A 14339-nucleotide genomic window follows, 5' to 3' on the forward strand; every position below is an offset into this window, starting at 1 on the left:
GGGGCTTACCAGCACCCACCACCACGCTGGGCTAATTTTTGTATTTTTAGTAGAGGTGGGGTTTTGCCATATTGGCCAGGTTGGTCTCGAACTCATGACCTCAGATGATCCACCTGCCTCGGACTCCCAAAATGTTGCTGGGATTACAGGCATGAGCCATTGCACCTGGCTGCATGCTAATTTTAAAAACTTTTATAGAGGTGGAGGGTCTCACTATGTTGCCCAGGCTGGTTTCAAACTCCTGGGCTCAAGTGATCATCCTGCCTCAGTTTCCCAAAGTGCTGGGATTACAGGTGTGCATTACTGTGCTTGGCCTCAAGCTATCATCTTGTCTCAGCCTCCAAAGTAGCTGGGACTATAGGTGTACACCACCATACCCAGCTATTATTTTTATTTTTTGTAGAGATGGGGTCTTGCTATGTTGTCCAGGTTGGTCTCAAATTCCTGGCTTCAAACGATCCTCCCACCTTGGCCTCCTGAGTAGCTGGGGCTACAGGCAAATACCATCACACCCAGCCTCGGTATATATTTAGATGGAGTCTCGCTCTCTCACCTAGGCTGGAGTGCAGTGGCATGATCTTGGCTCAGCTGCAACCTCCGTCTCCCAGGTTCAAGCAATTCTCCTGCCTCAGCCTCTAGGGTAGGGGATTACAGGTGCATGCCTCCACACCCAGCTAACTTTTTGTATTTTTAGTAGAGACGGGTTTTCACCATGTTGACAAGTGATCCGCCCATCTTGGCCTCCCAAACTGCTGGGATTAGAGGCATGAGCCACCGCACCCAGACCTCAGTATATTTTTGAGAGAATAAATTGGTTCCTATCCTTTTCATTGACTGAACTCTCCTCATCTTCAAAGACTTCCCTCCCGACTCTGTGTTTCCTAGGACAAGGTCAGGTATGGTTACCCACTTTGAGATGTGCTTTCCTTCTTTGTGCCATGTCCCTGGAGCCCTGCAAGATGCTAATAATAGCAGCTAAAGACACTCCCTGAGCAAGGTTGGAGGGGACGTGGTGGGCGGGGTGAGGAAGGGGCGGTCCGAGCCCGGGCTCAGGTGTCTCCACCATTTCTTCAGTCAGGCAGGCTGCTTACCCTCTATGAGTCTCCTCATCTTTTCTATAGGCTGGGGTTAATCTCAGAACCCACCTCACAGAGCTGTGGTGGGGACCCAGTGGTGTGATGATGTGTTTATGTGCCGACCTAGCTGAGCCACAGTCCCCAGCTGCTCAACCAAACACCAAGACGTGTCGCCCTGGAAGGATTTTGTAGCTGTGACTGACGTCTCTAATCAGTCGACTTTGCTGTATATATTTAAGGTATGCAACGTGATGTTTTGATATATGTATTCAGAGCGAGATGATTACTACTGTCAAGCAAATTAACGTATCTGACACGTCTCATAGTTACGTCGTCGTTGTTGTTCTAATCAGTTACTTTAAGTGAAGGACATTATCCTCAATAATGTAGGTGGGTCTGATTCAATCAGTTGAAAGGCAGAATGGAGGTTTCCAGGAGAAGAAATAATTCCGCTTCAGCTGCTGCTGGAGTTTCCAGCCTGCCCCTCCTGCCTGCCTGCCCTACAGACTTCGGACCTGCTGTCTTATGCGATGTGTACTGCTGCAACAAAATGCCATAGACTGGGTGGCTTAGAAACACAAGAAATGCATTTCTCACAGTCGGGGGAGCTGGGAAGTCCAAGATCAAGGCACCAGCAGATTCAGTGTCTGGTGAGGGCCGGCATCCTGGTTCAAAGACAGCGTCTTATGCAATGTCCTCACATGGCAGAAGAGGAAACATCTTTTTTTTTTTTTTTTTTTTGAGGCAGGGTTTGGCTCTGTCTCCCAGATTGGAGTGCAGTGGCACAATCTCCACCTCCCAGGCTCAAGTGATCTTCCCGCTTCAGCCTCTTAGTAGCTGGGACTATAGGTGTGTGCCACCATGTCTGGCTAATTTTTGTATTTTTAGTAGAGACAGGGTTTCACCGTGTTTCCCACATTGGTCTCAAACTCCTGAGCTTAAGTGATCCTCCTGCCTCAGCCTCCCAAAGTGCTAGGATTACAGGTGTGAGCCACTCTCCCTGGCCAGAGTCACACTCTGTCACCCAGGCTGGAGTGATTCTCCTACCTCAGCCTCCTGAGTAGCTGGGCTCACAGGCGCATGCCACCACACCTGGCTAATTTTTGTATTTTTAGTAGAAACGGCGTTTCATCATGTTGGCCAGGCTGGTCTCAAACTCCTGACCTCGTGATCCACCCACCTCAGCCTCGCAAAGTGCTGGGATTACAGGTGTGAGCCACCATGCCCAGCTATCTTACGTCTCTTATAAGGGCATGAATCCCATTTATGAAGGTTCCACTCACATAACCGAATCATATACCAAAAGCCCCACCTCCAGATCCCATCATAGTTGGCGCTGAGTTTCAACGTAAAAATTTTGGTAAGACACAGACATTCAGTCCGTAGCACCTGCCTAGCCAGCTCTCAGAATCACATAAGCCACTTCCTTGCAATAAACCTTCGTATACTCATTCCATTTCCCTGTGGAACCCTAACAGATACAAACAGGAGGACCCATGTAACGTGCTTAGAACATGGCCTGGCATGGACACAGTGTGCAACAGACACAGGCTGCCATCACTGTGCCCTTGATCCTGAGCTGGTTACTGAATAAACGTTAACTCATCTGCACCTCACAGTGACGCACAGTCTGTTATGCCCCCATTTTGCTGATGAAAGCTGGGGTTAGGGAACACGGGAGTGGTCCGCACTCAGGGCCAGAGCTGGGATCTAAACACAGGTGGCTCAGCTCCATTGTCCAAGTGGTCAGCACAGGCGTTCATGATCCCACGGCCCCCACCCTCTGCAATGGCCCTCGCCATCTGGGAGAGAAAGGGATGGCGGCAGCCCTATCCACGGCCATTTTCCAAACACAGCAGGGTACGGGGCACACAGAGGGTTAACCATCTGTGCATGGAACTGAGAGGGAGGGAGAGAGAGGAACAGAGATGGAGAGACTAGACTTTGAGGTGAATGGAAGGGACAGTCTGGACCTGCTCCTTGAGCCAGCAAAGCCTGAGTGACTGCGTGGCCCCAGACAGTCTGCACTCTAGAATGGGGAGAAGTGATCCTGATGGTGTGATCCTTGCTCCTAGGAGCAGGCAAGAGCGGGCAGGGGCACCCCAGATCTGGCTTTGTCCCCAGGCTGTGAGATTCTGGAAGGACCCTCCCCTTTCTGAACCTGAATTTCCTTGTGGGTAAGGGCAGGGGGATAGCATCTGTCTCAGAAGGTAGGAATGTAACCCTAGGGAGGCTTCTCAGCCTCTCTAGACCTCAGTTTCCTCCTCTATAAAATGGGCATGGTAATGGGACTGATTCCGCAAAGTCTCTGGCTTAAGTGAATGAAGGCCTGTGAGGGCTTGGAACACCCTCAGCCCTGGCCAGGACCATCACCACGGTTGCTTCCATCATCTCCTGAGGGAACAGAGGTTTATACAGAGCCGCCTGCCGTGGTCTCCTCCTTGGAACCTCTCCTTGTAGACGTACAAGTGCACACAACTGACCACTGACTGAGGAGCAGTTTGCTCCAGGTACTTAGCCTGCTCTGGTGCCCACGGGGGATCTCGAGGGGCCAGCAGTGACCTCAGCCTAGACGGGGACACAGAACGTGGCATTAGGGCCCATCTGTCTGTCTGGCCTGGAGTGCCCTCTTCTATCTTTCCCGACTCTGGGGAAAGAGTTCAGCCCAATATCCACTTCCTGGAGATGATTCCACTTTCTAATCTCATCTTTATTTTTGGAGCTGCTGCTGGTTCCCGGCTACGCTCACCCCTCAGCCCGCCCATAGGGACGCCACATTTTTCCTGACGTCAGCCTCCTAGTCCCCAACTGGTGGGGCATCAGGACTGAAGTCAAACTCAGGGACACTGTCACCATTGTGCATGTCCTGCAGAGAGGAGGGGAAGCTGACCACCACCAGGTATCTGCTCCTCCCTCGCTTCTCCTGAGGGTGAGCTGGGTGACAGTTGAGGTCTGTTTGCAGGGGAGCTTTACCCAGGTCCAGACTGTGGCTCCTTGCCCGGCTCGGTTCTCACTGTCGTCTGCCTCCTGCCCTGGAAATGCTGCTTGCTCTGCCCTAGCTGGAGTGCTCTGCCCCCCATCCCCCTCCTAGCCCCAAGCCTCCTGCCTTCAGTCTTGCAGCTTCCTGTGCCTGGCAGTGCCATCACCTCTGCTGGCTGGGCTTAGGTAGCAACCCTCAGCTCCCACGTGGGGTCAAGCCCTCCCTCCCTCAATGCCAGCTGCTCCTCCCCTCCCCTCTCCCCACGCTTCTTGGGTCACAGCCCTGACCATGCTCGCAGTACTGTATCAACCTGGAGGTCCGTATGGGCAGAACCTAGGTCCGACTTCTCCTGGTCTCTGGCCCAGGGCCTGGCACATGGGAGGCTTCTGGGATTTGTGGCCACACGAGTGAACACCTGGAATGTTTTTCTCTACTTAGAAACCCCTCCTTACCGTTCCAGACCCACGCTTCCTCCCAGAACCTGGGGATTCTGGCTGCCCTTGACAAAGCGTCTGCGTTCTGAAAAACCCCACCTGCTTTGGGCTCTTCAGACAGTGGGAGTCCCCTCCACATCTGTGCCTCTGATTGGAGTTTGCAAATGAGAGGCCCCTTTGGGGGGATTTTCTTTGACCCACACGGTGCTGCCTTTTAAAAAACCTGTTCTCAATTACTACTGTGCCGGAGTCAAGACATTTCACACTGAAATCGAGATCTCTGGGTTCTCCTCAAAAAAAAAACAACAAAAAAATGTGAAGAGCTAGCAGTGGTCACCCAGCATTCCTGACCTGGGTGGGGAGGGGGTGGGGAGGAGGTGGAGGGAGTTTCACCACTGTGAACCGCTGCCTTCAGGAGGGGCAGCTGCTCTCAAGACAGACGCCGCCCCTATTAGGCCAGCTGTGCCCATCTTGTTCCCTGCCAGGAGGCTGTGAGCATTTGAGTTTGCAGCCTCTGCACTAGAGTCTCATAAAGTCAGGGGAAAATGTCCAGGGACAGGGTCAGCTACTGCAGGGGACAGGGGACCGGGATTCAGGAGTCCTGAGCAACCCACAGCCTTGCAGTGTGGCCGGAGGCACAGTGAGCCTCAGTTTCCCTGTTTGCAATGCAGAGGTGCAGAGGCTGGGCCTCATGCTCCCCAGTGTCCCTGTGGATGTGCTCTTGGGGGTTCTTCAGTGTTTCCGCCACTTCCCATCATGCTGAGCATGTTTCAGTTTCTCTCTGAAGAAGGCTGAGGCTGGGTTGGATCCACGCTGGGCTCGCAGTGGCCCCTGTGACAGTGGCAGCCTGTTTCCGGTGCTGCCTGCCTGGCATGTCCTTGTGCGTTTTGTTTCTGCTCCTGGCAGCCTGCCTGCTGGGGTGGCATGTCCCTCAGGCAGGTGTCAGACGTGAGGCGTGTTCCCTACATTGGGTAACATGAGGGCTGGTGCAGGGGAGGCCTCTGGGGATGTTCCCTGAGGAAATGGGTGAGAGCCGGGCCAGGGCCTCCGGGTCTGGAGTCTGAGATGGAGTTGCCGCTGGTGTCTGCAGGTCTGCGCAGCTCTGCCTGGGCCAGGATTCCACGTCCCGGGCCGCGTGCCATGATCTGTCTCGGAGTCTACGCTCTTCTTTCTCTCCAGAGCCCTAGACTGTGGGAGAACCAGACTCTTGCTCCACTGTCTTGGGCGAGCCCCTGCCCCTCTAAGTACCCAACACAGAGGGATCCTTAAAGCAGCCTCTTTAAGCCTCTGTTATGGGCGGAAGTGTGAATCCTCCCCACCCCCCCCAACCACATGTTAACTCCCAATGACTCAGAATGTGACTGTATTTGGAGCCAGGCCCTTTACATAGGTAATTAAGGTTAAATGATGTCCCATGGTGGGCCTGAATTCAACGACTGGTGTTCTTTTTTTTTTTTTTTTGTAATTTTAGTAGAGATGGGGTTTCACCATGTCAGCCAGGATGGTCTTGATCTCTTGACCTCGTGATCTGCCCACCTCGGCCTCCCAAAATGCTGTGATTACAGGCATGAGCCACCGCGCCTGGCCTTGGTGTTCTTACAAGGAAAGGACGTTAGGACCCAGGTTCATGCAGAGGGACAACCGCGTGAAGACACAGGGAGAAGACGGCATCTACGGGCCAAGGAGAGAGGCCTCAGAAGGAAGCCCCACTGCCCACGCCTTGACCTGCAACTTCCAGCCTCTAGAGGGTGAGAAGATCAGTATCAGTGGTTCAAGCCAGCCAGTGTGTGGGACTTGGTTTTGGCAAACATAGCATCTGGTGTGTGGGGGCGAGGGGGTCAGGGACTCTGTCCTGAAGGAATGCCTCCTGATGGTTCTGCCAGGTGATGGAGTGGGGGCCCTGGCCTGCAGCCCTGTTGCTTGATGGCCTGCCTGTGACTGGCCCAGGGACTTACCTCCAGCCTGGTCTGGTGGGGTGTTAGCTTCACACATTTTGGGTACTTCTGGTTCCTCCAGCAGCTCTGGCTTCTTAAGGGTCAGGCCTTCTTTGGTCTTGGGAATCTGATGCTCCTCCCACCAGGTAAGCATCTTCGTTCTAAGGCAGGAAACCCTGTGAACGATGTGCTCAGCCCCTGCCCCCGTCCAGTTCCCAGAAGGAACCCTGCGCTGTGCCCAGAACACCAGCTTTCTCCGCTTGCTGGTTCTGTGACCAGCACAGCCCCACCGCACCCCGTCAAATGGGGATAAGAGCCTCTATTCTCTTGGTGTGGACCCTCTCCCAAGCCTCTTTCTGGGCCTCCTGGAATTCACTGTCCCCCAGAGCTGCCCAGCTCCTCTCCTGCTCACAGCCCCTCCGTGGCTCCCCAGTTCACCCAGGACACAGCCCAACCCTTCAGCCTGGAGGCCCTTCGTGTCTAGTCCATTCCTCTGCTTCTCTTGCTGCCCTGTGATGTCTCAATATATATTTTTTAGTTTTGGACAGGTCTTTTTTTTTTTTTTTTTTTGCACCTTTCTTCCTCCTCCTAATATTTCTGGCTCATGCCTGCATGTCCGAGTCTGGCACACTGCCTTGGTCTTTCTGACAGCTGTGTTGTTCTGTGGTGTGGACATCCCGTGGATTATATAACTGGTCCCCTTCCTTTCTTGCTGTAGCAGCTGCAGGGGCCACCCGCTGGTCCCGGGCTGGCGGCTCTGTCCTTCTGCTCTGTGTCCCCTGCAGAGCAGCCTGAGTGAGCTTTAAAGACCCGACCTGTTCCTCCCCAGATGGAGATCCTTCCGTTGTTTCTTTCTGCATTCAGACAATAAGATTCAGACATCCATTTCCTGTCTGAAAACCCTCGCTCTACAAAAACATCTGAAAACACTAATGGGGCTGAGGTCGTAAGGACACGGGGGACTGAAGATCAGAGGCCACGCCATCAATTGAGGGCTGGCTGCACATGGCTGGGCTGCAGGGCAGGGAGGGTCTGTTGTGCTAATAACCCAGGGACTTGATTTAAATGGTCCAGTGACAGCAGACAACAGGGCCTTCAGTCCACACTATGCAGGGACCTGGGTCTGACACCCCTACATCAAGGGGGCGCTAGAAAAAGAATCTAATAATTGGTCAAGGGAATGACAAGGAAGCATGTCTATTTCAGCCTGGGCTTTAGGTTGCAAAAAATATATATATTTTTTTCTCTTAGAAACTGACGCCTCCATTTGCAGAGGTTTGCATCAGAGAGCGGCAAGGTAAGCAGTGAACACAAATAGTCCCGGGTTTGTTACGCTGTGGGGCAACTCACACAAAACTCATTTTGGAGAAACTCACCCACCACATTGTCCACATACGATTCTCACAGATAAAGTCCCCACTAAAGAGCAGCTCACCTTCCGGGATGACCAAGCATGGGAGGAAATAACCCTCCACAGGGAAGATGAAACCCAAACTTCTCACCAGAGCCCTTGAGGCTCTGCCCGCAGGTTGGCCTCTCCCAAGCTCTCTCTAAGCTCTGAGCTCATCAGGCCCTGCTGGGCTCTTGGACTCGATAAACCTCTGCAATCTCAGAGCCTGGAACTGCGGCTACCTCCGTCTGGGCGGCTCCCCCCTATTTCTTTAGGTCTCAGACCAAGTTCCTAAAGGCTTCTCCCCACCCCCTCCCCTTGCTACACTCTCTCCCAGCTCCCTGTTTTCCTCCAGGCACTTCCCAACATTTATCCCTACACATCTGCATATGTCTTCCTTCAGGGTCCACGTCCCCAGCCTGGTTTGCTCTATGATAATGTCAGAGGTATTTGAACCAGAGCAACTCCATCTGGAATAGGAGCTGGGTAAAATAAGGCTGAGACCTACTGGGCTGCATTCCCAGCTGGTTAAGGCATTCTAAGTCACAGGATAAGATAGGAGGTCAGCAAAAAATGCAGGTCATAAAGACCTTGCTGATAAAACAGGTTGCAGTAAAGAAGCTGGCCAAACTCCACGAAAACCAAAAGGGTCACGAGAGTGACCACTAGTCGTCCTCACTGCTCCACTCCCACCAGCACCATGCTGGTTTACAGCTGCCATAGCAACATCAGGAAGTTACCCTATGGTCTAAAAAGGGGAGGCGTAAATAATCAACCCCTTGTTTAGCATGTCATCAAGAAATAACCATAAAAATGGGCAACCCGCAGCCCGCGGGGCTGCTCCGTCTATGGAGTAGCCATGCTTTCATTCCTTGACTTTCTCAATAAACTTACTTACACTTTGCGGACTCACCCTGAATTCCTTCTTGTGTGACATCTAAGAACCCTCTCTTGGGGTCTGGATCTGGACCCCTTTCCTGTGACAGTATGACCTGGCATGTAGAATTTGCTCAATGTATTTCTGTGATTTAACTTACAGAGAAAGGTTTTGCATCACACATCTTTGTTGAGTCAGTGTGCAGCATGTGCACTGTTTTAAAGGTCATTTGCATGTTTTGCACACTCTAAAAAAATTATGAATGAGGTCAAAGCATACAAATCCAGACATGCAGGAAAATGGCAAAATATTGGCAAATTATTGTTCACTTTTCTTTTCTTTTTTGAGAGACAGGGTCTCACTCTGTCATCCAGGCTGAAGTGCAGTAGGGGGATCACAAGTCACTGCAGCCTCCACCTCCTGGGCTCAAGCTCTCCTCCCACCTCAGCCTCCTGAACAGCTGGGACTATATGCATGTGCCACCACGCTCAGCTAATTTTTGTACTTTTTGCAGAGATGGGGCTCACTATGTTGCCCAGGCTGGTCTCAAACTCCTAGGCTCAAGTGATTCTCCTGCCTTGGCCCCTCAAAGTGCTAGGAATACAAGCGTGAGTCCGTGCACCCAACGCCCCTCAAAGTGCTAGGAATACAAGCGTGAGTCTGTGCACCCAACCCCATTTTGTTTTATGGTAGGTTTTCTTCATCATTCACAACCTGCTCCCATGCTCGTACTGGATTTGCTTGGACACACCAATATGGAATTGGTATTTCATTGATAATAAAATGCCACTAATAGTAAGATGCATAATTTATGTATCACTGAGGGAAAAAAAATTTGCCGATTAAACTGTTAAGAACTAATATAGTCCTGAACAGCACATGAATCATCCCGTCATGTTAATTTAAATTTTAAAAATCTCTTCTAAAGGATTAAGCAATTTCTTCTGATTTCATTTGCACTGGCAGTTTATGAGATAAATTACCCTTTTGCTTTTTATCTTATAAGAAAAAGTAACATGGCTTTATCCACATGTGGCTATCTCTCTTTTCTAGGTTCTATAACGCACCAGATTGTTGCTTTACAAAAAATATGGAATTCTGGTCCTTCCTCAAACAAATGTTACAGATGTCCCAAAAATGAAAGGTATGCTGACTCTTTTACTTCTGTGTCCTTCTGGATACACAATAACTTTGTTTCAGTACCAGCTAATAATGTAGCACTTTTGCAAATGTTTGAAAAGGCAGTAAATTAAACATGTATCAATGACCAAATAATTCAATTAAAGAGATTTAATATGAACAGCAGTGACGGAGTTCATTCGCCTGCAGGCAGTGACAACTTTATCAGGACTGCCACCTGGGACCAGCAGCAACTGTAAATCACCATCAATCGTAAGACATATGTCTATTTCAGAGATGTTTGAATGTGAAATAACATGTATATTGGAATTGATAAAATGCCACAAAGCATGTTATAAAAATAGCATGTAAGTTGTGAGGAGAAAAAATAGAGTTAAACTGTTCTAAGGTCTTTACATTATCTGGAGGAGGGTAAAGGTTTTATACTTTGAAATTATCAAATATGTATTTTGATAACTGAAGTATAGATGTTGTGATTTTTGGGTAACCAGTACAAGAATATTTAAAAAATGTGTAATCGCATACTTTTCAACTAGTAGAAAGAAAATAATGGATTGGTAAAAATACCCAGCCAATCCAAAAGAAGACAAGGAAAGGGAAGAAGGAAGCCTATACTGAAACGCCGTCAGTATTTAAATACACCAGTAGTTACATCGAGCAAATTAATTTAAATCCAATTTAAAAATTACAAGACTAAAAAAAGTCAAAATTATATGCTGATTATGAAACACATATCTAAACCTTAAGATCACAGATTGAGGGTAGATGTGAAAAAAAAGAGCTGCTGGAGCCCTGCTAATATCTGACAGAATAGACTTTAATACAAAGGTGAAGAAAAAAAATGGTGTTTGATAGAAGGAAGATACTTTATGCACTTCCTTTTTTCTTTTCTTTTCTTTTCTTTTCTTTTCTTTTTTTTTGAGACAGAGTCTCTCACTCTGTTACCCAGGCTGGACTGAAGCAGCATGATCTTGGCTCACTGCAGCCTCCACTTCCTGGGTTCAAGCTATTCTCCTGCCTCAGTCTCCTGAGTAGCTGGGATTACAGGCATGTGCCACCATGCTTGGATAATTTTTTTATTTTTAGTATAGACGGGTTTTCACCATGTTGGCCAGGCTGGTCTCAAACTCCTGATCTCAAGTGATCCACCTGCCACGGCCTCCCAAAGTGCTGGGATTACAGGTATGAGCCACCATGCCTGGCCTTGTATGCATATTTTAAAATAGACTTGAAGCTAATGACATGACCTCAAGATTTATAAAGCAAAAACTGACAGAGTTTCAAGAAGAAACAAACAAATCCACAATTATTGTGGGAGACTTAAAAATACATATCTCTTATCATTAGAACAGGCAGGCAATGAAGTCAGTACAAATAAAGAAGATTTAAACAACACGATTAATGAATTTGATTTAAAGGGTATATATGTATATGTATGTGTTTGTGTACACGCACACAGACATACACACAGACATATATACTGCATTCAACAGGCATAGAATATACATTCTTTTCAAGTTCACATGGAATATTTATAAAAATTAAACAAAAAAATGTGTCACAAAGAAAAGAATTGAAATGATGTATAACGTATTTTCTGACCTTATTGGATTTAAGCTAGAAATTTAAAAAGAGAGTAATATGCCTAAGAAACTCATGGGTCAAGAAATCATAATGGAAATTAGAAATATTTTAACCAAATGATAATGAAATATTTATATTAAAATTTGTGAGATGCAGCTAAAGTCAAGCTTACAGGGAAACTTACAGCCCTAAATACAAATATTGAAAAAGAAGAATAGCTGAAAGTTAACAATATAAAAATCCATTTTTTAAAGGTAGACAAAACCAGTGGCAGTGGGCCATGCCTGTAATCCCAGCAGCACTTTGGGAGGCCGAGGTGGGTCAATTACGTGAGCTCAGGAGTTCGAGACCTGCCTGGGCAACGTGGTGAAATCCCATTTCTACAAAAAACACAAAAATTAACCAGGCGTGGTGGCACACACCTGTAGTCCCAGCTACTGAGGAGGTTGAGGTGGGAGGATCATGTGAGCCCAGGGAGGTCGAGGCTGCAGTGAACTGTGAGAGACTGAGATCCTGTCTCAAAAATAAAATAAAAACGGCGAAGCGAAATTAACTGGAAGAAAGTATGAGGAAGGAAATGGAGAACATAAATAAAGGTAGTAGGCTTTGGGAAAGGCTGCTGATGAATTTAAACTTTGATACAACAAGAGGACAAGGCACATGAAGAGCAGCGCGAATGCAATGGCTCCATACACATTACCCTGGATTAATCCTTTCATGAACACACTGGAAACTGATTTCTCATCTGGAATCGGAGGAAAGTGAGACTGACTTTTCTCCAAAGGCCTTAAAGTCTGAGCTAAAACTCTCTGCCCATTCCTCTGGCCCCATGCCCATCCGCATCTGGCCCTTAGTGTTCTTTCCAGCTCAGTCACTAGGCTCCTGGATACTCACCTGGTATCAGGAAGATGCTGGAAGTGTGAAGTCTATATTGGTTCTTCCCCTCACAGCGAAGTCTCATGACTATTTCTGGCTCCCCGATGAGGTGGATGGTGCTGTTGGCCCAGGGGACATGTGTGGAAGAAGTCACCTGGAGGATGTTATCCATGCTGTTCACACCCACAGGGACACCTCCCATCCACCACTGCACGGAGGGTGTGGGGATCCCGCGGAAGGAACAGCTGCACTGAACTGTCTTCTCCAAGGAACAAGAGGAATTGAACAGCCTGGCAGGTGCTGTGTGGAGGAAGAATCAGGAATCATCAAGATGTCCTGACTTTGCTTCTCTACTTTCCCTAAGACCCAGTCTTCTCTTTACTCGCTATTCACAGGGAGCTTCAGAAAGACTTTCTGGCAACCCAGAGTGGGGCTGGGACTTGAAACAGTTCCCCATGATCCTCTCTCCACATCTGCCTCACACTCAGGCTCAGTTCCTCCCTCTGGCCTTTCAAAGGTCGGGGGAAGATGTGACAGCTCCCAAGACTTCTTTCCCTCTGGGGCTCAGGTCTTTCCTTAAGCCCACTAACTCTCAGGATCTGCCTGTGCCCACCAGCACTCACAGATCACGTGGAGCTTGACCAAGCTACTTCTGGTCATGTTGGCTAAGGAGAAGTTCAAGTGACATCCGAGGGTGGTGCCATGGTCCTCAGGCTTCAGGGTAAAGTGCAGCACCGAGGAGGAGTTGCTGGAGATGGCTGAGTTCTTCCAGGACCGGAAGAGGGCTTTGGTTTCTTTGTAGGTGGCTTTGAGGGTACAGTTCAAGGTCATAGGCTTCCCAGCCAAAAGAATCTCTGTGATGTGGAGCTCTGGCTTTTGAGTTAGGTCTGGAGAAAAGAGAAGTAGACCCAAACCTTGGGGAAAAGGGACCCTCATGGACACCTGACTGATGCAGTGTTTCCAGGTTAAAGAGTGCCCCCCCCCCATGAGCTCATCTGCAACCCCCCACCTCTCCAACAGCCTAGTGAAACCTAGAATTGTTGTGGTTGAATGGTTTTTTCACAAATAGATTTCCTTTCTCCGTGTGGAAGGGAACACCCCAGTGTCCAGGTGATGAAACAGAAGAGAATTACTCAAGGTGGTAGAGCTCGAACCTGAACTCTGGTCTTCAAAGACTGAGGGTGAGTAGTTTTCTGAGGATCTACATTGTAGAATGAGGATTCTACATTCTGACCCCTTACCTGAGTCACAGACTAGATGTGCTAGTGGTAGCTCCTACTCTGCCTCCCTTCCTCCAGCCCGATTCTCCTCCTAGACTCTGCCCCTTCCCAGCCCAATCTGTGATCATTTCCTTTCTGTTTTGTGTTGGTTGAATGACACAGAGCCAGTTGCTTCTCTCTTTGCCATTTCTATTTGGAAAAGGAAAGTTACCTTTTATATTGATCTCACTGCATTATCGTAAAAATCAAATACCTAAGGTTTTGGTAAAGCCCAGTACCCATCAAGTAAACACTACATTTTCACCAGAACCACTTTTCGATTTCCTTCTTTCCAAACCATTTATTGCCTGAGATTGAACTTCACCGGACACAAAGAGTTTGATGTTCTCCCCCAGGAAAGCATGTTTTTGTTCTCCTAGATCTGTACGGGATAAATATGTCATGCTGTCCCTTTGAGTATATTGTGGATGAGTAGGGTACAGTCTTGTTCATCAAGATTCCCAGTCATGTAAAATCTGTCCTTGGTGTTATCACCAATGGTAGCATTGGGTTTATTTGTAGCTGCAAGGGAGCTGATATTTTTGTTGAGCCTGTAACCCATGATCATGGAAGTGCTTGGGAGTTCTTTGGGAAATTGAAATGCACAACACAGCCCCTCTTCTACTGGTATCTTCTTGACTTCCATCAAAACATGAGAAAGTAACCCTGTAAGAAGAGATCCAGGTTGAAAAACAAACCTACCTAGCATTTTCCTGTATTACATCTGTGCATTAAAAGAGTCACCTGGTTGGGCATGGTGGCTTACGCCTTTAATCCCAACACTTGGGG

At 48.5% G+C, this 14339-nt stretch overlaps 1 protein-coding gene across 1 annotated transcript; it reads right to left on the bottom strand.

Moving 5' to 3' along the window:
* Nucleotides 1-2767: 2767 nt before the first annotated feature.
* On the bottom strand, nucleotides 2768-14101 carry LOC105724361 (sialic acid-binding Ig-like lectin 10). The gene is given in 8 exon segments (XM_021668593.2): nucleotides 2768-2878; nucleotides 3886-4028; nucleotides 6446-6585; nucleotides 12058-12160; nucleotides 12310-12591; nucleotides 12915-13178; nucleotides 13876-13959; nucleotides 13962-14101. Coding segments are annotated over 8 exon segments (1185 nt in total). The 5' UTR covers nucleotides 14020-14101.
* Between the last annotated feature and the right edge of the window lie 238 nt (nucleotides 14102-14339).

This window comes from Aotus nancymaae, unplaced genomic scaffold, assembly GCF_030222135.1.
Source record: "Aotus nancymaae isolate 86718 unplaced genomic scaffold, 86718_ANA_hifiasm-v0.15.2.pri h1tg000028l, whole genome shotgun sequence".
Lineage (NCBI taxonomy): Eukaryota > Metazoa > Chordata > Mammalia > Primates > Aotidae > Aotus > Aotus nancymaae.